General features: G+C 38.0%; 1 protein-coding gene across 2 annotated transcripts in view; it reads left to right on the forward strand.

Moving 5' to 3' along the window:
* The window catches only part of AOPEP (aminopeptidase O (putative)), a gene marked incomplete at its 3' end in the record, with an annotated part of 232900 nt that overhangs the window by 126372 nt on the left and 78993 nt on the right, over positions 1-27535 (forward strand). For both annotated transcript variants that reach the window (XM_082074083.1, XM_082074084.1), the window contains exons 10-12: positions 5651-5694; positions 13727-13787; positions 27069-27131. In XM_082074083.1, coding sequence (XP_081930209.1) covers positions 5651-5694; positions 13727-13787; positions 27069-27131 — 168 coding nt within the window. The remainder of the gene's footprint in view (positions 1-5650; positions 5695-13726; positions 13788-27068; positions 27132-27535) is intronic.

Below are 27535 nucleotides of genomic sequence, written 5' to 3' on the forward strand. Positions count from 1 at the left end.
TATGTTAAAAATGAAAAGGGGATAGGGCTATATCCAATTGTAAATGCACTTACTTTCTTTGTAAGAAGTTTAAAAATTTGTATTTATGTCAGTGTCTGGTATAGGTAGATAAGCAATCACAGCAGGAGTTGCAAATGCAGAAGCAATGAAGTCAAGTTAGTACAAAGTTTATTATTCGAGTTCCTTCTTGAACAAACATGCTGTCAGTGTTTACATGAAATAGAGGTGCAAATGGTAAGTCTAAATATCATAGTGTTGACTTTCACTTTGTCCGAAATAATTGTAAAAGTTCCCAGCTTTAGGAATTGTGGGGATGAGGGAAGGTAAAAACAGCGAAAATAATTGCCCGTGTTCTGAATACTGGTCTTGTTTTCAGTGGTGTTTGTAGTATTTTGCCTAGATGTAGCTGCAGGTGCAAGGAAATGACTTCAGATGTAAAACATTAATCAGTTTGCCTTTTTCCTCCATTTTGATTGCGTGTTCAGTACATTTTTAATAGTAGTTTTTGTTTATTTTAGTCAAGTTAGCAACAGACGTGAAAAACAAGTCTGGAATCTTTGAGGAGGATTTTAAAAAATCTTCCACTTCTCTTTCTGTGAGATAATTCATTTCGTCACTGTTTTGCATTAACTTTTAAAATAATTAATAGAGTGATACTGACTATAAATAAATAGAAAGGAGTGCAAGCTGATGATATTCCTAACAGTTGAAACTATTGTTCACTTTTATACTGAAAGAACAAAGCCGTGGGAATTTACTTGTTTGCGGACTTTAATTTTCATGTCGTTCTGTCTGCTGTAATAATAAACCAAGATCTGTAGTGTTTATCCATCTGATAGAGTTACAGTTTGCTATAGTGAAAGTTAAATAGGCAGTGCTTCAAAAAAAATAATAATTTATGCTATTCATTAAAGTTTAAAAGGCAAGGCTGCTATGTATGTACCTATATCAACATGTTCCTGCACAGCAGTTTGCATAGGTACATACCATTATTATCATCGTTTCATAGAATCAGTATCTGCACATACAAATCGCCATTCAACTGTTTATTAACTTGTAATTAGAATAGTAAGTCTAAACATGTAGTGTGGATGTATTTTGATGTCTCAGCCTCTAGAATCTTCTTTTTACATAACAATTTAACTAAAAATTTGTCTCTGCAGTTTGGCCCCAGCTGTTTCATGCTTGCTAACCTGTGAGCTTGAGTGACCAAGTGTTGGCATCAGTGAGGTGTGGTGTGGACTCTGGTGCTGTCCCATCCACAGCAGCCTCTAGGACAGGGGTCTTTGCTTTCTACACTTTCACGTGCTTGGAAAACAGAAATAGACGGGGCAGTTTTATGCAGACTGAGTTAGTTTCCTGTTCCAGTTCTTGCATAAATGAACATATTCCTACTTTTTTGTTAGCTGTGCACCGTGCAGCCTCCATTCACTTTCCTTATATATATATATGTATAATGAGACAACTTTCAATTACTATAGGATAACTGTTCTTTTCTTAATCTTTTTCCCAAAGACCTTTGCCTCATTTATGTAGAATAGGTGTTTCATATGAAGCAGCTGTGTGGTATTTTGTTTTCTGTTCATTGTTCATAGGCACTTTATTTACCATGCAGTATGCTTTTCTTTCTGTTCATCTTTTTGAATTCTAACAAGTGTAAGGCAATAAAAAAAGACTGCTTCACTAGATCAGACTTTTTAACCTGAGATTAACACCTAAAGGCATGTTCAAGTTGCATGTCTTCACTTCCTTGCCTGGGGTCTAGTTTGAACCTTCCCATCAATAAGGTAAGGGGAATGCCAATGCTTTGTTCATTGGACTAAGTGACAGTCAGCATTCTTTTTCCAATTTATCTGGTGACTGAAAGGACCTATCTGAATGGAGTTATCTGCTTTGAGGTATTTTGACATGCACAAAGATGATTTTGTGAAAGACCTGAGGCTCTGACAGAAACCCTTTTACAAATACAGCTGGGGTGATTTAAGACTTGCTTCCCTCAGTTATTCACACCGTACCTAAAAGGACAAATACAGTGTTGTTAGTATGGACAGTTTACTAAGATTGGTTTGTGTGAAAGCACTGGATTGTGAATTTGGACAGCTCAGGTAGGGTACAGGTTCCCTTCTGTTGCTGTGCTACACGGGGACAATGACCCCAGTCAGCAGAATGCCAGGAAGGGCCATCCAGGGGGCTGATACCACCTTAATGATCCAAAAGATTTACCAGAAATCCTCGTCAGGTCTTCATATGTGCTACGTTTTCTGGTTTGCCACAACAGTCAGTCATTTTTTCTTCAGTGAATTGCTAGTGATCTGAATTCAGTTCCTTGGCACGAGGTGAATGGGCAATGAATTCTGCTTTTGGCTGGAGCTTGTCAGTGGCTCTGTCGCCTGGGGCTTAAACTGCTAAACTGTCTGGCTAATGATTGCTGGCTGATAATAGAGCGTATAGCTGGGGAGTCTTGCCTACTCATGGTAAGTTGTTGTCTTTGGAGGGGCAATCTGAGCTTGTTAGCAAAACACCAAGAGAAGGATTTCAACATGTTGTCGATTTTCTTACATTAAAGCCAGGACGATGAATGGGGAGGGAATTAAAAACATACAGGATCCTAGGAAGGGTGCTCATTATTTATTTTTCCACCCAAACCAGACAAAGTAACATTTACCATTTAGTTATGTCATTTGCAGACTGCATAATTGATAGGGATAGTTGAACTTTGAGTGGGTAATTTCCGTAAGTGCATCTGGAGTTTATTTGTTGCCAACTGAATGTCCTTTTAGATGTATCACTTTTAGTCACGAAATCTCCATTGCTCTTATGCACCTCCTTTTATTTCAGTTAGAGAATTTAACGGAAAGTATCTCTTGGTCATAGAGTACTTGAAATATCTAGATTTTAATTTTTTCTTAAAGAGGATATCATTTGTCTTTTGATACTCAGTGTTCTTTATTTATTATCAACATGTGTGATCAGAGAGAGGTACCTGTCTGGTGCCCTAAAACAGTTCAAGAGTAGAAACTCAGATCTGTCTAATTAGCGCTTCAAGTAGCTTTCTTTCTTAGGGTTCTCAAAATAACTTCTCCCAACCTACTTCTCAGTCATTGGGGCCCCACTTTTCTTTGCCTTTAACTCAGATGTGCTACACGCATTAACAGTGCAAAGAAAACTTCTCCCTGATCTCAGTTCACCATCTGTATCCAGATTTGATCTGCTCAGCAGCAGGCCAAAGTTGCAGTTGTGATTAAAATTGTTAGCTTCAGTCTGGTCTACGGTGAAACCAGACAAGTCTTTAGGGAGTTTAATTACGAGGGTCTAGCAAATCCTTAGTGAACATGTGTGAACTCATTTTTCAAGGACTTTTTCAGTTTGGCTACATGTCAATAAAGTTCCACAATCTGCAGAATAACAGTTTCTGTATATAGGGAAAAGTTGTTTTCTAGCCTCTGGGTTTCCAGGCAGCAAAGAACAACAGGAGTACATAGGGAAGTGAGATTATTTAATAGCATGAATATAAGCCACCTTGTTAACAATGCAGCACTGTGGTGGCATGTGATTTCTAACTCATGTTTTCTTTCTAGCTTCATTGAAATACTTGCAACAAAGACAAAAGACAAACTATAATTTGTTTTCTGATATGACTCGGCATTTATTTATGATTATCCTGGTCACTAGCACCTCTTAAAGAAATGGCATGAAAGCTTAAAAAAAACCACATTATCCCCATACTTTTCTTTTGGACGCTTCTGAACCATTTCATCAGGGAGAAAGAAAAAAATAGCCCGAGGATAAAATTTCACTCCAGATGGTTACAGTTTGGCAAAATTATAAGCAACTAAAAAGTCAGACCTATCATGGGATGTCATGCAGACTTGATAATAGGCAAATATTAAAAAGCCATGCAAAGTGGTCATTTGTTTTCCTACTCTGTTTTGGAGCATCAAAATAGCAGCAGTTAAAACAGAATAGATTAATCCTAATTTTAAGAAAGTGTGTAGAAGTATAGTTACTGCTTTATTTTTAATAGATATTTGGAAAAATGAAGACTGCTTTAATCACAAAGGAGATGTTTAATTTCATAGTATAATATACAGAATATAAAACCACTTCTAATACTAGCGGTATCTTCAAGTATACTGTAGAATTAATTATAAAAAGTTGATGCATTCCAATCAGGGAATCTAGCTGGCTTAATGTATACAGAGATGGTGCAAATAGTGTCAAGGATGACAACTTCAGTATTACTTTTCACACACTTTTGAAACAACTCTACTGATGATATTTTCGTATTCTTTATTTCCATGTAGCTTACTCTGCACCTCCAGCAAAGCTTCCACAAGTGAAAGGAGACAGTAGTTCTCTGTTTAAATACAGAATAATGGTACAGAACTGCAAGTAGTAGTATGAAATAGGGGTTTTCACACTTCATCATCATGTCAGCAATATACCATAGTTAGGACAGAACAACCACTGGCACAGTTAATGATGGCATTCTTTCCACAGCAACGCTAAGCCCACTGCTGTGTAATTTACCTTTTGTGATACGCAAATTTTGCAGCCACTGCAACATTGCTTGAATCTCACTTGTAATCTGAAGGAGGAAGGCTTAACCATGTTACCAGTAGTTTCATTTGTGCAATAACTATTTATTTGGTTCCCTAACAATGCCAATATCAGGCAGAGAAACAGCATTTTTTGCTGAATGCCATGGCAGGGTCTCTACGTAAAAGTTTTTTGCCTTTTAGGAAACACTCTTCAAGATCTTAAGAGAGCAAGTGCTTGCAATCAGAAATCAGCATGCACTTCTGTATTGCAGTGAGGAACATCATTAGCCTATGAAACTTGTCTCCACAAAGGCTAGTATTAATAAAGTGGATGTATTGCTTTATGAAGTAGCATATACATGAATAACTGATATCAATAAATCCTCTTGTGATGAGATTATTCACAGGATTTTGTCACAGTGATTGTCATTAAAATTAAATCATGTATAGCATGGGGTGTCAGAGTACCTTTATGTGTTGTCAGGTATAACTTTCTAAACTTTCATACCCTTGTAAGTGAGGATGACAGTAATCCTATTCCACTGGCATTGCACCTTCTTTGTAAATCCATGAAAGAAATTCTACCTACCTTTTCTTTGAACAATTTACTCCTTAGTTGGTGTGGTTGGCAGCAATAATGTGAATTTTGTCACAGAATGAGTAGATGTGATGTACCTATATATAATTAAAGACAGTGTGATAACATAAGCACAGTGGAGAGAACATAAACACCCTTGATTCTGCTATTTCTTAGCCTTGAAGTATGCGAATCTGCAGCCTTTTGACAGTTTTAAATATAGATTGTGTGTCTGTATTATAGATTAAATGAAAGAATGAAAGTGGGAATGTGGGATTTTGTTAAGATAGCCAGAAGGCTTTTCAAGCCCATATTCTTTCAATATTGACACTTTTTACTTGAGTGGGTTGGAAAACTGGCAAACATAACATATGTTGTATAAATAACTGAGCAGTATATCACCATAGTGCATATATGCACTTCTTTGTCATTCTGTTATCTGCGGTCTTTATAAATTTAATGCTGACTAGCAATGCAGACACAGTTATGTCTTCATAAACATACTAACTATGGTGCTTCGTTTGTTTTCCAGGATTTTCTTCGCATGCTCTTGGAAGACATCCCTGAACAAAAAAAGTAAGTGAGAGCCAGGCTAGAAAAGTCAAAAAATAAAGTAGAAATCCAATTTAAATATCAGCTGTGCTAGCCAGAAATATTAGGAATTTTTTTTTAGTATTGTTCAGCTTATTTTTTCAAGAGTGTGTGTGTGTATCTTTCTCTGAAAATTCTCAGACATATATACACAAAAAATATGAGACTTGCTGTGTTGTTGCTATCCCATGCTCTCCGCAAGCAGTGCCTTTAACTTGCAGCAGTAAGGACCTGTGTTCACTACACAATCTGAAGTGCCAGAAGCAGCTGCCTCCTCAAATTATAGTGATCTCTGATTTTGGCACATGGCACCTTCGATTAAGGAGGCCACAGAGCTTTGTCGTGGATCTGGGAAACTAGAGAAGATGGCTTTTCCTCAAGCAGTAGTCTGGAACCATCCTCTCTGTGTCAAACAGTGTGTCAAATGGGAAAGGATGGAAAACACTGACAGAAATCCAGGCTTAATTGCCTGACATGTCCTTCAAAATGCTGCTGTATGTGATTGTGACTGGCCAAAGATGATACAGCTGGTCTTTAGCAGAGCTTTGAATCATCCCTGCTTGTCTGTTGGTTTGCTCTGTGCTACTACTGACTGTGCTACAAATAAAAATTCTTTTGTAGTGGTGCATTACATATTATAGTTTTTAAAGATAATGTATTCATTTGAAAAATGCAATTTTGGGAAGCATGATTCCAAAAGTCTTCATAAATCTTGGTGAGTAGTTCAGAAAAAAAAAGAAAATATTAATAGAACTCTAATGTATTGATTTTTTTTTAGTGAAACTGCTGTTCTTAGGGGTTCAGAGACAGAGAAGCTAGTTATCATTGAGGTAGTATGTTCTGTGGCATCATGAGTTTAGTCTGGGTGGTGTTACATTTTCCAGTGATGTACCACAGGATGATATTTTGTTTATATCATTGGATATGAGTTTCCAGCTTAATAGAATCATGAATATCAAATGGAATATCTGGGAAAGACAATTATTTAGTGGCGTATTGTATACTGATTTGTTACTAAAACTTCTGTTTTCCTTCGTTTCCCTTGTGTTTCTCTGAAGTCCAAGCCCAGTACAAATTGTTACTTGAGGAAGCATCCAATATTCAGCCTAGAAACATGGCAAACTTTAAACTTTCAGTGAGACTAATGCAGAAGAAATATGTCTCCAGTTGCATTGCATAATACTCCAGAATGTATGGACAAATTTTCAGATCTGGGGTAATTCATTTTACAGTCAGACATGTAACATATCTGAACTTAGGTACTGCCAAAATTACCTTAGGTGCAGATATCAACAGCAATGCCAAGAATAACAGAACAACTTTGATATACAGGCAGCCTTTCTTTCTTATCTACTACAAAGACGTTGTTTTTCATTCTTGAATGTATTCTGTTGCTAGTAACAAATACTAGCCTGAGATAAAATCAAAGTGAGGAAAGATAAAAATAAAATATCTTTAGAGATCATCTACTGATGAGTGCTTTTTTGCACGAAGATTCAGTGGTAGGAATGAAATGCTTTTCAATATTAGAGCAATGAAATTCTTTGTAAGATACAAAACCTTCCAAACTTATGTAATTCTACCAAGTAGAATTTTAATGTTAAAACTAAATGCTTATTACTTGAAAAATATTAAGCACTTGCTGATGACACCAAGTTGGGAGGGAGTGTCGACCTGCTGGAAGGCAGGAGGGCTCTGCAGAGGGATCTGGACAGACTGGAAAAATGGGCTGATTCCAATGGGATGGAGTTCAATAAGGCCAAGTGCCGGGTGCTGCACTTTGGTCACAACAACCCCCTGCAGCGCTACAGGCTGGGCGCAGAGTGGCTGGAGAGCAGTCAGACAGAAAGGGACCTGGGGGTACTAATTGACAGGAAGCTCAACATGAGCCATCAGTGTGCCCGGGTGGTCAAGAAGGCCAATGGTATCCTGTCCTGTATCAAAAATAGCGTGGTCAGCAGGACAAGGGAAGTGATCCTTCCCCTGTACTCTGCATTGGTGAGGCCACACCTGGAGTATTGTGTTCAGTTCTGGGCCCCTCAGTTCAGGAAAGACATTGAAGTGCTGGAGCGGGTCCAGAGAAGAGCAACAAGACTGGTGAAGGGACTTGAACATAAGACCTATGGGGAGAGGCTGAGGGAGCTGGGGTTGTTTAGTCTGGAGAAGAGGAGGCTTAGAGGTGACCTCATCACTCTCTATAACTACCTGAAGGGAAGTTATAGCCAGGTGGGGATTGGTCTCTTCTCCCAGGCAGTTAGCAATAGGACAAGGGGGCATGGGCTTAAACTCTGCCAGGGGAAATTTAGGCTGGATATTAGAAGGAAATTCTTTACAGAGAGAGTGGTCAGGCATTGGAATGGCCTGCCCAGGGAGGTGGTGGACTCGCCGTTCCTGGAGGTTTTTAAACTGCGATCTAGTAAACGGACTAGAGTTGGACCAAGGGTTGGACTCGATCTCTGAGGTCTTTTCCAACCCAGTCGATTCTGTGATTCTGTGAAAATACTGACATTTTTAATGGATGTTGGATTTAATCATTAGGGGGAAAAAAAAGATAACTTAGCAGTAGTAAACAAAGCCAAGTCCTGCCCTCAGCTGTGGCAGCAGAAGCATACTAGTATACCTATTATAGGAGCAGAATTTGGCTTATGAGAGACTTTTGTAATGAGAACAGGGTTAATATTGGCAGAAAGCAACAGTGCGGAAATTTTCTGTAATCATTAGTTTTCTGCTATTGGATACAGCAGACCGTATCTAAAACATTCTCACTCTTCCAGTACTTAATTCCTTTACGTATTTGTTACAGGAGATTTTTTTAGAACATTCCCAGAGATGAGCAGTTCCAAGATACAGATGTAACTTCTTAAGTGCCAGTGATTGATTTTTGTGGGCTTTTATGCTCAGAGGAAGAGGATTATATGCCTAGTTTATAGGGCTACTTCACTTCCTGCTCTGACTCAATTTTAATGGCATGTTAGCAGTAGGAATCCATTCTCCAAGGCAGGATCCTCCTGTTTCTGGACTGCAGCTGGATACTGACATCAGACAGGCCTAGAAGTCCCTTCTGGTCCTTCAGAATTTCCTGACTTACCCTTAGGGCAGATTATTTCTTTGCGTGAAGGGCTAATGGCCTATCATTATCCTCTGTTTTCAAAGCCTTTTAAAATATAACATGCACTGGCTATAGCCTTACATTACCTTGACCTTTCTATAGAAAATCTACAGTGCATCCCACCTGTAACTGAGGGATTGAATTTCTTCCTCTGTAATCTGGAACTTCTCTACTTTAAAAAAAAAACTTAAACAACAACAAATCCTCTCATATGACTGCATATCACAGTGCTCTAAAACTGATAAAATTCCCAGTGGCTGTGCTCTCCCCAGGGCTTAAACCCATAGTCTTTACTGTAAATTGATCCTCTCCACATCTGCCCAACATGTGAGCCCTGCAAACACTATGTTTTTAAGGCCCTGTAACAGAGAGTGAGTTTCACCAGCCTCAGATAAATCAGAGATTCAGCTGCTTGTGCTCTTCATGACTGCAGGATTTTTTGAGCAGGTCAATTCTGTTCTTTGTGGTTTTCTGGTGTTATTTTTTATTAAATTTCATTCAATTCAATAAAATAAGTACGTGTACTAATAAAGCTATGGTTTTAATAATCTATGATATACAAAGGAAGGCTTGTGTTGCAGCTTTGCTATTTCTGCTGTTAATAACTCAGGCTTACTAACCACATTCATTAGATGTCTTCATAAATTGTCAATTAAGTACTAAATCAATGTTAAAGTAATGCTGTAATTTCAAGTGACACAGCTATACAGGTACATGTCTCTTTCATTTGTGCTTGCGTTCTTCATTACTCACATTGTCATGAATGTGGTTATTTTGACTGAGACAAACAGCTGGTAGGCACCTAAATCCCAAAGCAAATCATTGGGAAAGATTTTTTGCTCTGATTTTGATTCCTCTTTTTTTTTTTTTTTTTTTCAGTAAGCCAAAATAGATATGCTGGACAAAAAACAAAGTAAATTTTATCTGCAGAATCACTATTCAGTCACTAGTCTTTTATTTGCTCTAACTATGCCTCCATCTTTAGCTGGAATGTCTTACTTTGACATGTATGAATGTATATATCTAGGTGAGGCAAACACGCTTGTTGAAGTATTTTCATTTGGATGTGGCAGACATTTTATTATTTTCCTTTAAAACAAACAAAAAACCCAACCAAACAGAAAAGCTGCACACTTTCATGTACACTGTTTATTTGCTGCAACATGTTATTTTCAAAGTGGTTTCTCCCCCTTGACTGAGGAATTTAGATAAAGTTTGCAGAGTGCCTTCAGGCGTTGTGCAATGGTAGCTTGATATACACAGACATATTTTATAATGCTAGTTTTCAAATAATGTTAGTATTTTACAGAACTTGCTCTGAGGCATTGAATCTAGCCATTAACAGTATGTATGCCTGTTTGGAGATCGTTCCTAGGCTGACTGGTTTATCGTCTTAACAAATGGGCAAGGGATGAGATAATGGATGTACTAGCATTCTCATTTTACAGTAGGGATCTGTAGTACAAAGCAACTGGAGAACCTGCCCAGCCTTGTAAGAGCTCTGTTGTAGAGCTAATCAATTGAACCCAGATCCCACAGCCCAATACAGTATCTAAACCAGGCGGCTGTTCAGGAAATCACACACACACCAGATTTAAGTCCTTACAGATGCTTAACTGCAACATAAGCAGGTGGTAAGTGCCCTTTCTGAATACGGATGCTTTACTGAACTGCCGCCTCTATAAATATCAGGCTCTGTGACCTTTCTCTAGGACATTTGTTTTGAAATAGCAGTCTGCTTGTGATCTATTTTTTGGGCTTGATCCTAAGCCCAACAAGTTAGTCGAAACCTTTCCAAGGACTTCACAGTTCTCTTTGATTGACTATCAGCACATTCAGAGTAAACCTTTGCAATAGTCTGCATATTACTAGTATATTTGGGGAAAAAATAGTGAATGCCTGTAAAACACTAAAACAAGGCAGAGAAATAGTAGCATTGTTGTCTCTGCCCTTGAGAAAAATGTCAAAGTTTCAGGAGAGGCTGAGCAACTTAGTGGTGGTGTTTCTGCCTCGATTAGTGTGGTGTCAGAATAGTGCAATTCCCCTCAGTGTCATAAGCCTATTTCAAAGCCAGTGTTTTGAAATGGCTGTTGTTGGCTTTGGAGGAAATAGAGAGTGTATTATACAAAGGCACTAGTAAATGTAGTGGTACTATTTTGCATAGATTTTTTTTTTTTTTTTTCTGAAGAAATGTCACACTTTCAATTAAGCTTAATGTCGGGGGGGGCGGGGCAAGGGAGGAGGAGGAGAAAAAGGACAAACTGGCATTGTGAAGCTGTGTTTTTTTATCCCTAGGTAAGACAAATTAAATGCACAAACAAGGGTATTTTTCCCTAGCTGTTAGCTCTGTTTCAGCATTGGAACACTAAACTGTATTGGGTTTGATCCATACAATAATAAATAAAAAATTATTATTCTGATTATACTGCTTGAGACAGAATAAATGGTACAATACACCTGATCTACCTTTGACTACATAAAAGTTGAGTGTCCAGTTTTAAGCTAGTCCTTTATGTACTCTCTGTAGTAACCAGACAGAAATAAGAACTTAAGAAAAAACATAATCTGTCCTGAGGAAGGTGAACTGACTGACTGGAGATACTTCTCTTTCTCTCCATTCACTGTGAAAGAGACTCTGCTAACTAACTTAGACTAGACATCAATTTTTAGAGCACTGTAGTAAGGTAAAGGTAATTATAGCCTGAAGGATCTGGCAGTCAAATGCTCTAAATTTAATAACAAGGTACTATAAAAGATGAACAAATCTGGATATTTAGTAATTCATTTGAATGTCAAAGACTCCCCCATTATAAGCATTGTATATATGTTCAATTATATGTAGGAAATCAACTTACATAGGCATCAGAAATCTAGAATGGTAATTTCATGAAAATTCAGAATCCTGGCCATGTAGAAATGCTTCTGCCTGACGGCTGCAATTATTTGAACAGCATGATCAGAGGATTTTTTTTTTTCTGTGACAGTCTAATGTCTCCTAATGATACAAGAGATATTTTGACATTTCAGATTTAGTGATTGCTAAGATGTCTTTGTCTCTATGAGAATTATTCTCTCTTCTGGGACTTCTTAGGTCATCTCAGGCAGGCTGGTACACCATCTCTTACTTGTAAAGATACTGTTGAAGTAAAGTTTGGACCTAAATTGCATGAACTATCAAAATTATCAAAATTACCAGCAGTGAATAGACTAGTGCTGTTTCCACATTACCCCTCCTTGGCCTACACCTTAAGATATGAGTGACCAAAAAATGAAGAAAACCACTAATAGAAAATGAAAGCATATATAAATGGCTTTATTTTCATTGTAATCTGAATGTTCTTTTCCTTTAATCCGTACCTTCATTTGATGTTCAGTATGGTGCTGCAGCCCATGTATGCAAGCATATCTTAAGTAGCTTAATGACAAATGGCAGCATTTGTAAGGCAAGATTTATGTTTAAGGCACTTGGGTGTCTAGTTTTTGCCTTTGTTACAAAATTCCTGTACATGTTGGACAAGCTTATTAAGACTAGATAGCTTATTGTTTGCATACACAGTTGAACAACCACTCAATGAGAAGCCAACTGACTATTTTGATCAGATCCTCCCAGCTCTAATTCACCTTGGCAGAATTTTATTCTGTTGTGTAGACCTGCTCATTTTAATGGACCTCCTTCAGAATAGTGTTCGGTGTGAATAGGGATGACACATCTCCCAGCAAAATGGTGCAGAGTGGATGTTATTGCTGTTAATTCTATGTCAAAGAATGCTAACACATAGTTCTGCTTGGAGACAGAGGGTAAATTTTTCATCTTGGATTCAATAAGGATAAGAATATCTAACCCAGTATATAAGCCATGTCTGAAAAAGTGCTGTTGTTACATGTATTAATATCAATAATTTTGGTTGTTCCAAATAAAACTAGCCAGGTTAAAAATTGTAACTATGATCAGTAAACACATAGAAATTTTTACTCTGTGAATGTGTACCAGGGTCATTCACTAACTTGGATTCATCCACTGAGCTTGACTGCTTTTGAGATTCTGTAAGTTCTCTAAGCCTTAGGTTTCCCATTTGCATGTCACGCATAACAGTGATTGCTCTCCCTCCCATTGGCATATAGTGAAAGTTAATATTTAAAATGTTTAAAAATCTTTAAAATGTTTAAAAAACATTCAGTAAAAATGAGTGATGTATTCATTTTAAATCCTTATTAGTCACTGATACAGTCCATAAATAAACATCCATTAGGGTCACACCAGAGCACGGCTTTGTCCAGGGTTAGGGGAAAAAAAAAAAAAGGCTTATTTGTCATGTAATTCAGATAAAATTTGTATTGGATTCCTTCTCTTCCTGCTTCAAAGCTTCTAAATGGCTGTTGTTTTCATGAATGCAGTGTTGGTTATGGGTCTACATTACACTGCAAGTATTAGAATGAGTCTTACCACGCACAAGACCATGAACATCTATTCTGCTTCTTCAGAATATTCACTTTCATTGAGGGCTTACTGAAGTTCCTTTTTCAGTACTGGCACACTGCATGGACTGTGTGATTTTTTTTTTTTTTTCTCTTAAAGAGAAAGTTCACTCAACAAGAAGCACAACTCCTGTTCATACTTTACATGTTTCATAAATGCAGTTTATCATCTTACATTTTCTCTGTCAATCTTCATAACCACTGTCTTTATCATGTGAGTTTTAAGCATACAAAAGCTGATCTGTTTTTAATTTGCTTATATCACCTCTGGTAGTATTATTAACTACAATAACAAGAATGTAGTACCACTGCAATACAACCAATACTTGGAATTCAGGGTTTTCCTCAGCTTCTAAAGGGTTAATTGTCATGTGGAAAAAATTGTATTTTTGTGTCTGTCTTCTAATTTTTTTTTTGTCTTTCCTTTTTAAGATCTGGTTTAACTGTGGAAAGTATTGTCCAGAACTGGCTTGACACTTCTGGAATACCAAAGGTAAATACAAAATACCAGCTAACAGTTCTTTCTGGAGTCTTGCATTTCTCATTACATTATATGCTTTTTAAATCTTTACCTGAACTTACAACAGGTATGATTTTAAATAAACAGTTTTGACGATGACCATTGTCTCAACAAACCTGCCAAATGGCACACCTTAAAAAACTTATCCTCTTGCTTAATACTGTAGTTACATGGAAGTATGCTTTACAGTATAGTGGTGGACTCTGCTACATGTCAGGAGCATTGTTCAGAGTTTTCAGTAGATGAAGTACTCGACAGCCATACTGACAGCAGTAACTAAATGTTAAATTATTTGCACTTTCATATTTTGTGAATATTGTGACTTGCTGAAGAATCTGCTGAATGGGTAACATATTTCATTGGTGTTCCAGCTCTGTTGCAGTTGAGACTAAGCGTTATTTTCTGCTTTTAATATTAAAAGATTTTAATATTAAGGTTTTAAGTCCTGTGAACTGAAAATGCTTAGTTGTGTCTATGCTACGTGAAGGCTCTGATTATTCATTTTGGTCCAAAACTCGTATTACCTGAAGAAAGATACCTCTGCATAAATATTCCTAAAAACAAGTTTTATTCAAAGTATGATTTTATTATACACTTGGGACTCAACTTCTAACTGGTTTCCCCTAAGATGGCATCCCCTAGGTTGCTTGGGACTTAACTTTCCTAGTGCTTGCATTTGTTTTGACTTCGCATTAGCATTAAAACAAACAAACAAAACCAACAAACTTTTAAGAGTTAGAACTGAAGTTAGTCCTGGTTCGTATGTGCAGAAGTGAAGGTACTCAGGCAGCAAGACGGAGGATCTGAGGAGTAAGCATGTTTGCAGGTAGAATTGTCAAAACAGCTGGAGAGCTCAAAACAATAAGCAATGGCCACTGAAGCTGCGTGGTACCCAAACAGTGGCTGAACTCTTCGCTTGGCAGGTGTGCGTGTCAGCTGATCTCTATATGGGCTAGAAGGCTCTTTGGGAAGTTCTGCCATGAGATCAAAATGTTCAAAGGCTAATATTTGAATATGCTGTAACATCAAGGTGGAGGGTTTATTGTTTGTTTGCTTGTTGGTTTTTGTTGTTTGTTTGTTTGTTTTTCCCTGTAAAATTATTGCAGATAAAATGAGCTTTAATTGGAAGGGAAGAAAGGAAGGGACAATAAAGTATCATCATGCATCTTGATGTTCAGTCATTTCTTGAAAAAGAACCGTGATTTTAATGCTTTGTTTTGATCAAGGTTTTCTTTCTGACACAAAATTCAATAGATTGTAGAACAGCTGCTTCAAGTGCAGGGGAGAAACTGATGTTGCACAGCTGTAGTTGTAAGACACTGAACTGGCTGTCTGAAATGAGAGAGTTTTCTGGCATTTTACATACATATATATCTTTGAGACTGTGCCTTATTAGTATCCCACAATCAACTCTAAAATCACAACTAAGGAAGAGAAGAGCAGACTAGAGAATTGAAAATTATTTAATTAAAATGTGAAAACTGAGCTCTGTGTTCCTGAGTGTGTAATGTAAGTTGTTCAGAATAAATAGTGAGCAGTTTCATTATGCCCTGCAAGTATCTATTGGTTGTTTAAGCAAAACAGATAGCAAAAGTATTTCCACATCCAGCAGACTGGATGTAAATCGTTGTAAATTTTCTTTAAAGACCACGGAGATTTCCCTGATAGTTTGGCTGCTTTGTAAAAACAATTTCAACAGGAATGGTGCTGATCTAGTATTGTTTCTTCTGAGAACCAGGATGCTGACCTCTTCGCTCTGTCTCTCTCTTCCCTCAGTAACCTTATCGTTGTTGCCTTCAGCAGTTCTCAGTCTCTTGTGGAACTAGTTTCCACTTTATTGAAGGAACTGGATGTGTTGTCATTCAGTGAATAGGAAACCCTGTTTCATTCATTTGTTAAATCATTTGGGGAGCCCTTATTCATGAAATCAAGACTGCAGAGGTTGCTTATTAGCTCTCGATATGTTAGTATCTGTAATTGAAATATGACTGGATTTACCGACTACAGAACTACAAATATACTTGTGTCCTGTACAGGAACTGATAATGAAACCCCCTTAAAAAGTATTATATTACCTTTATTTCAACAAACTATTAACTTGGCTAACACGATGAATCTGTGTGAAAAAGGCACACAGACTACCTTCTTGCATGCAGGTGAACTACTTGCATTATATATAGCAGCCCAGGAACACCACGAAACTGATTTATTCTCTCTCACATGGGTTGCCAGGTGAGTGGAGTAGGGTGTGTGAAGAGGAAGGTTTCCATCAGCTCCCTTGGGCGAGGTTTTGTGGCTGAGCCAGCAAGTCTGGCAGCGTGAGCAGCGCAATGTACAGAGCATCCGCTGCAGCTGAATACCGAGCAATTGAAAAGCCACTACTCACCACCCTTGTTTTACTGACTGCACTATGGAGTCCTGTAGCATAACAGTCAGTCACTCTTAATCCTGTCCCTCTTAGAGGGACAAAACGCATTTCTTAGTGGCTTAGTAGATACCTATGAGCAATAACTTTATTGAGAATTTAACCATTTTAAATTTACAAGTACTATCTAAGGCCTCACTGCATTTGTAAAGTTCCTTACTGGAGAGACTGTCATCTGTAATGCGATTGGGAAACAGGCATTATGCTGGCCATTCTGAAAATCAAGTCAAAACATGGTTCTTTATATCTCTCTCATATGAGTATTCTTGTATTTTGTAGTGGCTGTGATTATTTCCATGGCATCTTTCATTTCTATGTTTCAGTAGGTTTTGCTCTGGAAATTCACATCATCCATTGACTATGAAGAAAATTCATCACTTGTGGTTCATTTGCAGCATTAGCTACCTAAGTGTTTTTTAGGAATTTTCTTCCATGGTTATATCCAAATGTATCACCTGTACACAACTGGTACTCCCTAACAGTGTCTAGCTTAAGTACACTTGAAGGGTACTTGTGCAGAAGATGGATGAGGGTAAATACTTTCCACTCCCCAGACTGCTGAAAAAATGTTACTACAATCTTCCTTCCAGTGGAGGAATTAGCATTTTGTGTTCTTTACAGTCATATGGCACAGCATCTGTCTTACTGAAGATCCTGTGCTCCTTTACCTGTGATTTGTTACATTTGCTACCTCAAATCCTGTCTCAAGCTCTGTCCAGGGAACCACATATATATACCCCTTTGTGCTTGTAACTATTGAAACTTTAATATTTGTCAATCTATATTACCATTTAATTATTGGAAAAATAATTTGATCTTTTCTCAATATTGTGCCCATTTCCTGGATCATGTATATACTACCAGTAATCAAGAATAACTTAACCTAAGGGAGACATACTGATAAATAAACACAGAATTTGGCCTCTTGCCATGAAAAAAATAATCCTGCGTGGCAAGTTACACTTCCAAATTTGGTATTTTCTAAAGCATTGAAGGTTAATTTTATAAAGAAGGGTGTGTGGTAATGCTTGGCCAGTTCTGTCTTACGTGGAAGAGTGCCACAACACATTGGTTTTCTTCAGGCTTGCTGTGCAGGAAAGGTTTTCTCACACACAAAACAATCCGGAACATCAGAGATGAAAAGCAGGCATTTCTGAAATACAAGCTTTCATGAAGATTTTTTTTCTGGGAAGACATCTTGGTGGTGTTAAAGAAGGTGAAGCATATTGCTTTGTTGAAAATAGCTTTTATCAAGTCAAGCAAACTTCAGCATGTACTTCTGTCTTAGAGGTGACTCACCAGGGGATTATAGCAACTTTTCATCATGTGCAAGTAGCAATGACTTAACACCACTAACTTTAGTCAATGAGTTAAGCTGGCAAGGAGGAGAATCAGAAGAACAAAACAGCATTTAAAGCTGGAAAACACCTATGAAATCATTTAAGTCCACTTCATCCCTGCTGCTGCTTTGTCCTCTTAAGTGCAGTTTCTATTGTGTCTTTCAGTCTATGTAATGTTTAATTAAAGACTAAAAGACCATATGCTTCTTGAGGAAGATTTTCTCAGTTCTGCACAGACTTGTCTTTGTGTTATATTGCCAACTTACTCCTATCTGAAGTTCTTATTCTACCCTATATAATTGATGTTTTAAAAATATGCTTAAAATCTTTCCCCATTTTGAACTTTGTTGTACACTGTTTAATTGAGAAGTAGACCAATAAACATTAGGTAGTCTCTGCATCTCATAAACTCTTATACATATTTTTTAAACTCCTTCCAGTTTCTCCACCTTTTTTTTTTTTTTTTTCTTCCTCTGAAACGACATTGTTTCATAACATACTATTATTTACTGGTAAACTTGCTCTCTTGAATGTTCATTGGGTGTGGATTTCATTTAGTACCTTGAGTGATGGAAACAATCTTCTTCAGATTCATTTTTGAGTGGAAAAAAAAAAAGAGTAGTTGGCCTGCTCCTTGATGATTTTTAGTTTCCAACAGATCCTCAGTGTAATCTACAAGTCTTATGTGATCACATAGCTGCAAGCAGTAAGATAAACACACTGAACATTCCCTCAAAATTATGAAAAAATTGCTAGAGGTGATAGCACTGCTCTATTCTTCTCCTAGTCCATTTTGCTGCTTTATCCTGTGAAAGCTTAATTCTTCTCCACTGTTCTACCGTAAACAGTATTTCTTGATGCAAGTAGGTACTGCCAACAGATATTTCAGAGTATGTACAGCTTATAGTGTGTATTGCGAGAATACTGCTCCATGCTTTCTAATTCTCGATGATCATTGGAGTACGGCCTCCTGTTACAATACTAAGAATTTTGCCATTTAAAAAGAATTCATATTTTTCCCCTTTGCACTGCTCTTTGTTACTGTGGTAAAGAATTAGTTTAAGTTACATCTGCTAATGTTATTTGTAAATCATTTTTATTTCTGGAAAAAAGACACTGTCAGAAGGAATCTTCCAGTAATGAATAGTCATTTATTCATAGTATTTCTACTTTTATTTGTATATGACTGGCTCTTGGATTGTCCTACTTGAAGAAGAAATGGATTGGAAAGGAAACTCTTAGCAAAATTATTAAAAATTTTGAACTGAAATAGAATTTGTAAAGTGTTCTAAATCAATCCAAGTAACATTTCTGTGGTTTCATACATTTTAGGAAGATGTTACAGCAGCTCAACTACTTAATATGATGTCTGATAAGGCAATCTGTTGTTAAGAAAGTTCCTGGCTTTTGCCTCAGTTACAACCTTTATAGATTTCTTGACAAAATTACTAAGACAAAAATACAGATGAAGGGTTAGCTCTACAAGAGAATGCATCGCATGGTAGCAGTTATGGTCAATTACTAACAAACCAATCACATTCCTTTTTTTTTTTTAAAGTGCTCTTACTAAATTTCTAAATTACCTTTAGCAGTTGTTCACCCAAGTTTTACAGGTGTAATAGAAAAGTTTCCAATGAAAAGAATCAAACTTATTGGATCATAGGTTGGATTTGTTGACATTTGATATTTCTTATCATTGCTAGTCATGCCTTATCTTGTAATTTTTCTGTCAGGTCATACATTATAACTGCATATTTGTGGGTGACAACACTGAGAAAGCAAATAAGTGAAATCCTTATTGTTTCTTGAGATACAGTAAATTTGAAGGCACTGGCAGTGAGAATGACCTGTTAAGTAGGAAAAATCTCATTCAAGGTTGTGATTTGGGGAAAACAACTGCGAAGGGGCTATGAAGAGGCCAAATTTTCTTATTTAATAAAGTTTAACAGGTTGGTATTAAGTATTATTCACAAGAATAACACATAGCTACTTAAATACTGAAGTATGCTACTTTTTTTTTTTTTAATCTGAACATGGAGACGTGTGTGTGTTTTAACATCAATGCAGAGGATACAACTGCTGATAGTTGAATTCTATTGAGTTGATACTTGAAAAAGAATCTGAAGAAAGCATAACTGCTGCTTTAAGATAAGCACTTATTATTGCATGTGGAAAGCACACTTTGAAGAATAGGTCCTTTACCTCAAGAAATATGGTATTGTTTTGATATCAGCAAACTTGCAGATTGGAAGATTAAAAGATCTTTCCGGGGTCCTTAAAAATTTAAATGAGCATAGGTCAACAATATAAATTGATGAGTGGATTCACTAACATGCACAGTAAGAAAAAAGGTTTTGAATATGAATTGTTAGTGCTGTGTTTTTCTGAAATTAGCAGTTGTACTGCCAACATTGCATTCCATTTTCTTAGAAGATGGAATTCTCAAAAATATAAAAATGTAATCAAGCAACATGTATAGTGCTGTGGAGTGCGTAAATGTCAGATGAATCATGAAGAGAAACAAATCAAGACAGATTGCACAGACAGACTTTCTCTCTATGTCATCAACTCTTTGGAGGATGTTTTAGATGAAGACTATCCGTATGAAAGTCTTTCTAGACAGACTAAAGTATACGGAGAATATGATATTTTCTTTGGGGCAAACTAGATCAAATAAATTGTAAGGTCTGTTATTATTTAAATAGATCCTGTGTTGATGTAAAGAAGGTTATTGGCATAAAATGGCCTCCTAATTTATTTATAATAGCTGTTCCTATAAATTGTACTTAAGATACTGCTAAATAAGATGCAACAGTGGTATCTTCTTGTTTGTTGAATAGTTCAAAAATTCAAGAGAATTGCTTATATAAAATGATACATCATTAGATGTCAGTAAGGACCCAAATATATTTCAGAGCTCTTCAAGTTCAGGCATGGCTTAGAGTATTATCGTTTTGGAAGGTTTGGGATAAGTTTCTTCTGCATTGCTGATTTTAGAAGAAAAACACAGACAGTCAAGGTCAGAATAGCATTGTTATGAATTCTTGTGTGATCACATTCTAAAATTGGAAAAAATTCTGCCTTAGTTTTGACACCCACATAATGCTGAGTAATTTGGTGTCTGGGTTCAATATATATATTAATTTTTAAATATTATATTTGAAATATTGGCCATAGCATTTCAGTACCTCTGTTCAAATTTCTAAAAGTGAAGTTTAAACCAGAGTTTTAGGAGTCTTAATTTAGCCATTAATATAATAATTCAGAAAAAAAAAATGCTTTTGAGATTCTCAGCTTGGACTTGAGTCTGCATTAAGGCTGAGGAGGATACTTCACTGAATTCAGTTTTATGATCCACTAAAACGTTGGGTTGCTTCTCCAGTCAAAAGCCAGATTTTCACAAACGTCTTTCTGTTTTTCTTCAGGCTGCGTTTCAGTATTGTATGTGTCCAGCTCAGATATACAGTAGTAATAGTAGTATAGTAAATTCGTGCGAGTAATAGCTTGTTCAAGAAGCTGAAGTGCATTTGAAACAAATGTTCAATTTCTGAAATAACTGTGGACTGAATTCCACTCATTTGTTCATTAGAAGCTCTTTTAAGTTTAATAAATCTCAAGCAGTCATTCTGGTTCCCCTTTCTATTAATTGCATTGCTGAACACAAAAGCTGTGTTATGTGCAGAATGACTGAGCTTATCCCTAGTAGAAAGAAGTTACGTTTGGCATCTAAAGAGCAATAGCAGTTTGCTGCCTGGCTGATCAATGCTGGATCAAGTTCACATTCCCAAGCTCCCACTCTCCCACCTACATGTGCAGAGGGTGGAAACATAGAAGAGAGAGGGAGGACAGGTCCTCTTTTACACAAAAAATGTCGAACTGAGACTTGCCTAATAAGGACAAAGCTGGCCTTGCACAGCATTAAATATTGATTTTAATCCATTGCTTGTAAAAACATCCCAAGAAAAGCACAGAAGTTAGCAACCACTGCTTGTCACGTCAGTTGTGTAGGACTGTTCAGTATCCATGTTCAGGCAGGTTTTTCTTTGTTTTTCTCTGTAATTAAAAAACAAGCAAAAAAAAAAGCCCCAACAACACAGGGCTTTCACACTCCTATGCAGTCTGGCTAGCCAGTAACTATTCACTGCATACCAAGATCTTGGTGTTGGATGGAGCCAAAGTGAATATTACAAAGGATTCTCTTATGTGAAAGAAACTTGAGCCATAGTTGTTCTCCTCTGGTTTCAAAATGTCTAGATGCAGTTTACTTTTAAATTGACAGAATGCAGAGCTAACCTGAATCTGAGGTCTTATTTCCATACATAATTGTATTGAAAAATGTCATATCTTGTATATTCACGGAAAGGGCTGTCAAGCATTGGAACAGGCTGCCCAGGGAAGTGGTGGAGTCACCATTCCTGGAGGTGTTTAAAAGATGTGTAGATGTTGTGCTTAGCAACTTGTTTCAGTGCTGGACGTGACGGTGTTAGGTTTATGGTTGGATATGATGATCTTAAAGGTCTTTTCCACCCTAAATGATTCTATGATTATCTTTTAAATATTATCTTGCTACTTGTAGAGGAAGGTGCTATAATTTGCAGTCTGGAGTGCGTTGGAAGTTTGTAGCACACAGGAATACTTCTCAAGCATAAAGGCCTAAATATAAAAACAATAATCTACTTTTGCAGTTGCTCCAGAGAGACACATGTATAGTAGTGAGAGCACCTGGCAAAATCAAGAGGAAAAAAAAGCATTTTAGCATACTCTAAAAATGTTATTATAATATAGATAAATTATTGCAATATGACACATAATTAACATATTACTATATGTTACGTATTCTTATTCGGTAATAAGCGTATTATGTAGAGAACCTGTGGTCACGTGGTCAGAGATACTTTCTCAGATTATGAATCTGATCTTGAACTAAATAGGTGGGTACAGTGATTTATCTTTAGCCAGGAACTTTTTCCACAAGGCAGGGTTGCTAATGTGGATATGAAGGATGTATTTGCATTACCCCTTTGAAAAAAATATTCCTGCCACAGTGTTTGAAAGTCATGTTGCAGTGTACTGAAGGTATAGGCTCAAAGTTATTGTTTCAACAGGTTTTTGTCTCTTGGAGGTAGAGATTTCAGGAAAGACAAGTTTGACTTGAACATCCTGTCTCTGTAAGGTTGTTACATTGAGGAATATCAGACATACAATAGCACGCTGATCTGGAAAGAGCGTGTATACACCACCAGAGGCTCTTGAAGGAATTAGAACATTTGGATTCATGGTATCAATATAAATTACCATATTTCCTAAAATACAGATCATGGCAGAACAACGTGATTTTCCGTTTCAGTGACTAAAGCTGTGCTCGTGAAAACTGCACAAAATAAGTTGGAGGACTTGGTACTCTTACAGGAGCACATTCTGGGCTGAATTTCTTTTTTGGTTATTTTTGATCCGCCGCTGTTACACCGCTTCTTGCACAGCAGATGCACCAGCCATCTTGCCACTTTTAGTTGTAGCCCACTGCCCCCTTAGTCTATCTGCCACATTCTGATAACATTCTAACAGTGTTTTAAAATCCTTGCAATTGTTGCTCTTGTGGAATACAGTCAAATGTTTTGAGCTGTTATTAATCAGCTTGTGAGCTACTGGATAAATATACTTTTCAGTGTTTTCATTTTCTGAACCTGTTTACAAAAGATTGGAAGTGAAACAGTTTTTCAGCAGTTTTGCTGAAGCAGTTTTCAGGTCACATAGGCTGTTCCGAGGGCACGCAGTATTCTCAGTTTGCAAGTAAGTTAATTTTCCAGCTTAGACTAGTATTTTTTTCCTGTAAATCTCCTGTGTGGTAGGAAAACAGTTACGTATCTTGCCTTTTTATCATAGTTCCTTTAAATTATCCTTTACTATCTTTATCCACAGCAGTGATGGCATCAGCCTTAAAAAGTAGGCAGTATCATTCTAGTATCTTAGAATGAAATTAGAGAGGAGTCCATTTATTGTTTTATGTCACAAGGAAAAGTGTAGAGGGGTACAAAATTGCAGTTTGTAGACTGGTGAAGTTATCTGCACCTTTTAGGAGAAAACAAGACATGATGGTAAAATCTTTAGACTTTTCTGTGTGCTTGCTGGTGGCCACATAGTTCTGAATATATAGATGCAAGCGTATATATACGATGTAAAATTCAGTAATTTAGAGGAAAATAAAATCTCAAGGCATGACAGGCTGGAAAATGACTCAACCGCATTAATTATCAATTTCCTCTGCTTTGCAGAAGCTCTTCTGAAACTAATTTACTGTAAATATTTCCATTCCTCCATTTTCAGTTTTTTCTTTTTGCCTTCCAGTATCTGAGGACTGCTGGCAAGCCAACAAAATGGGCACTAAATCAGTGTTCACGTTAGATAAAACAACCTTCTTAGCTTATCAATATTGAATGTTTTAGCATGAGAGTAGCACAGACCAGCTGAAGTTACAGGCAACCTACGCAAAGTGCATGATTATAATTTTTCATTGAGGAGTGAAATAACATTAGTAGCCATCACAGTCTGAACAATTTTAAACCAGTTTCTGTTTCAATTTAAAAATGAAACAGTTTTCTGTTGCACAAATATCCTGCATATAGGCTATATATGCAATCCTGAAAGTTCATTGTATGTTGGACTGACTTGGAGAATAGTTGCTGTAAATCATTGCCTAGGTTATTTACCACGGTATTGGACCTCCTCTCCTCTATTTCAGAATTCAGTTATGTTTAATCCTTCTGCTGGAAGAATGAAGGATCCTAGCATGCTTTGACATGCATAAATGCTTGTTTGGAACCTTAGTGTTGTTTGCAACTAAGTGTTACATAGGACAGCTCCACTAGCAGTTTCTGAAAGTCTTCCCAAGTAAAGAAGGACACGGAGGATGGCCTAATCTCTTAAATTTCTGTTGTGAGGGGATTCAAGTATGACAATCAGTGTCATGTGGACAGCAAATAGGGGTGTTGATGGAGCATGATGCAGTCATTCTCCCTTTAAGTTGGGTGTGCCATCACCCTTCTATGTAGTGTAAGGAAGCTCCTCCTTTTGGAGTATGGAAGAATGCAGTAGGAGACCAAATGTTGTTAAAAATATTTTTTCTCCCTTTCTTCCCTTTCCGTCCTCCCCTCCTCTTTTCCACTTCCCCAATTCTTTTGCATGCTCTCTCTCTCCCACTCCCAGTTTTCCCAGCAAAATTTCCTAATCTGGTCCTGAGCTCCATCTTACTGAAGCACCAATAAGCAGAGTTAACAGCTGAATGCACAGCTGGTGTGCTGTGACCACAGCTTGTTAGGCCCAACCTGCTGTTCTTCCCTTCCTCTGCAGGCTGCCTGCGTCGCCACGCCGGCTCTTACCTTACGCTGCAGTGCAATCATCTCACAGTATACAACTGTTCAAGTTGCGGTGTGCACAGCAGCAAAGCACTGGGGAACCACAGGTGTTGGCTCCATGAGGTATATTGCTGTTACAAAAAGTCAGTAAGAATTCCTGTGGAGTTTCCTTCACTGCTGTGCAGCTGCTAACAGGAAAACAGGAGCTACCTCTGAGTTTTAACACACAGCGTGTTGGTGCGTTCAGGAATTTTCATCCCAAATCAGCCTCAGGGTCTGCAGATCAACGTCTCACGTAATTTTTTTCCCCTAGTTTTCTCCAAACATTTGACAGGAGAGGAAGTGTAATTTAAAGTATAAATCTTTCATTGTTTCTGTGACCCAGTCCTTCCCATAACTTCTGTGGGAATGCACAATCTAATCTGTTAACTGATCCAAAGAAATATTGTTTAGGTAGTTGCATTAATTTGTGTTTGCCATTAACATAATTTTTGGTTCATATTCTTGTTTGTTCTCTTTGAACTACGCTCTGTTGTTCTTTCTTCATTCAAATGCACACGGTTCAAGAGTCAATCTCCAGGAGCTTTCAGAATTACCATTTAGTAGAAAATTCATTGTGGCTTTAGAAAACAAAAATACATGGTTGATGCAGGTTTTAAAGTATACCTGTTGTGAGTGTGAAATAAACATCTATAGTAAGATTTTCTACTGTGATATCTCTATTAAAAAGTTTTTCTTTGTGTAATGCTTCATAGTGAATTTGCTTCTATTTAAAGCATTGAGTTTGATCTTGGCTTTGATCTAAAGCTTTTGATCTTGAAAGAAGGCAGTAAAACAAAAAGAGTAGGAGAGAGATTTTCTTTTTTCAAGTGATAAAGTTAAAGCAGTACTGTCAAGATTTAGTGTCCACTAATTGTACCTACCTTTGTTTACTTAAATGTGTTTGCAAAGTCCATCTAATTCTATATATGGGAAGGTTTGCTCAAAGACATGCTTTAATGAGCCTTATTGTTTTACAAGAGCACAGATTTTCTTTTGAAGTTTTCAGGGAATTGTCATATGTAGTACAGAGTATAAAATGTTTTAAAATTACTGAAAATACCTTACTAGCATTATTTTAACTCTACCAGGTGTGATGCAGTCTGTACTTTATTGTCCCTCATTTTGATGGTAAACAGCACATAATAGAATCTAAACGTAAGAATTTCTAGTAGTCAGATTTTGCATGGCTGATGTTAGTTGAGTCTCTCCCATCATGGTGGATGGAGTCTGAATATCCTTTTCCAGGGGTGCATAAACATCTGTTGAAGTCCCATGCCTAAATTTAATCACCTGCTTGCAGACTCTTGTTGAGTAAAGCATTTCACTGAGGCCTCAGTAATATGAATAAAAAGCTAGTTTGGTTCTTGTTTTTAAGATGCATTTCAGACCCTCCAAGCTAATTTAGTACTTGGATTCTCTAGATGTCAAGCACGTATTGGAAATCTTGAAGCACTTAATGGGGATGATACTTTCTCTCTTGAACTGGCCCCATGAGGCTGTTCCTCTGTAAAGGCCTGTAACAGATGGTCTTTATAGAAGGGTTCATAGGAAAGCGTCTTTCATAGCGAGAGACCCGAGGGGAGAGCGCCTCTCTAAAAATTAGGCTGTAAAGCCGTGACAAGCGCGCACGCAGAGGTTGGGAAGGGCCGGCCCTTCGGTCGGAGGGAGCCGGGCCCCGCTCCGCTCCTCCGGGCGCGGGGAGCCGCTCCCGCGGGCAGGGGCCCGACGGGCACCCCGGGCGGTGCTGCAAGCGGCTCTCCGGCCGGGGGAGGCGCGGAAACCCTGGCGGGGCCGCCCCGGCGCCGGCCGGCCCTTACGTCTTTAAGGCAGGCTCCTCCTCTCCGCGGGGCTCTCGGGGGGCCGGAGCACGGAGGCGGGGGACCCCGCGGAGGTGTTTCATTTCCTACCGAGAGCTGCGGTGTGCCGCCACCGAGCCCGGGGACGGCGGGACGGGATGGGACGGGGCGAGAGCGGCTCCGGGTGGCGCTGTGGCCGGGCCGGGGGGCGGCGGGGGCGGCGGAGCGGGCTCAGCGGAGAGCAGCGGGGATCCTCCGCGGACGAGCCCGCCTCAACGTGCGCTTTCTCCCCCGTGTAGCCTTTGCTGGAGGAGGGTGAGACTTGGGAGGAGTGTCAGCTCGTCCAGCAAGTGCGCGGCGAGGTGAGGGGAAAACCTTTCCTTGGTGCTACGTTGTCCCCCGCTTCCTTCCCTTGTGTATCTGTTCCTTGAGCCTTCCACCTGATACCCTCTTCCAACCCCACCATGCTTTCACTTTAAAAAGTAATCGCTCTTGTGTTAGGAGTAAAAATATTTATATGGCGTAAATAACCCGAGTATTATTACTGTATTAAATAATAACAACCTCCCCATCTAAATTTGGCATTGGTAGTCTGGAACAACATTTGAGTGGGTGGATGGAAATAAATTTCTTACTTGAAATAGAAAGTGTAAGGGATAAAGTGCAGATATTTTTCCCAGGATTTTTGCACGCTGCCATGATAACTTTCCATTTTGCAGCATGGTCTGGCATCAAACACATTCTTTGTGCAAAAAAACCCTTACAC

The sequence above is a fragment of the Streptopelia decaocto genome (assembly GCF_964273445.1).
Source record: "Streptopelia decaocto genome assembly, chromosome: Z".
NCBI classification, from domain to species: domain Eukaryota; kingdom Metazoa; phylum Chordata; class Aves; order Columbiformes; family Columbidae; genus Streptopelia; species Streptopelia decaocto.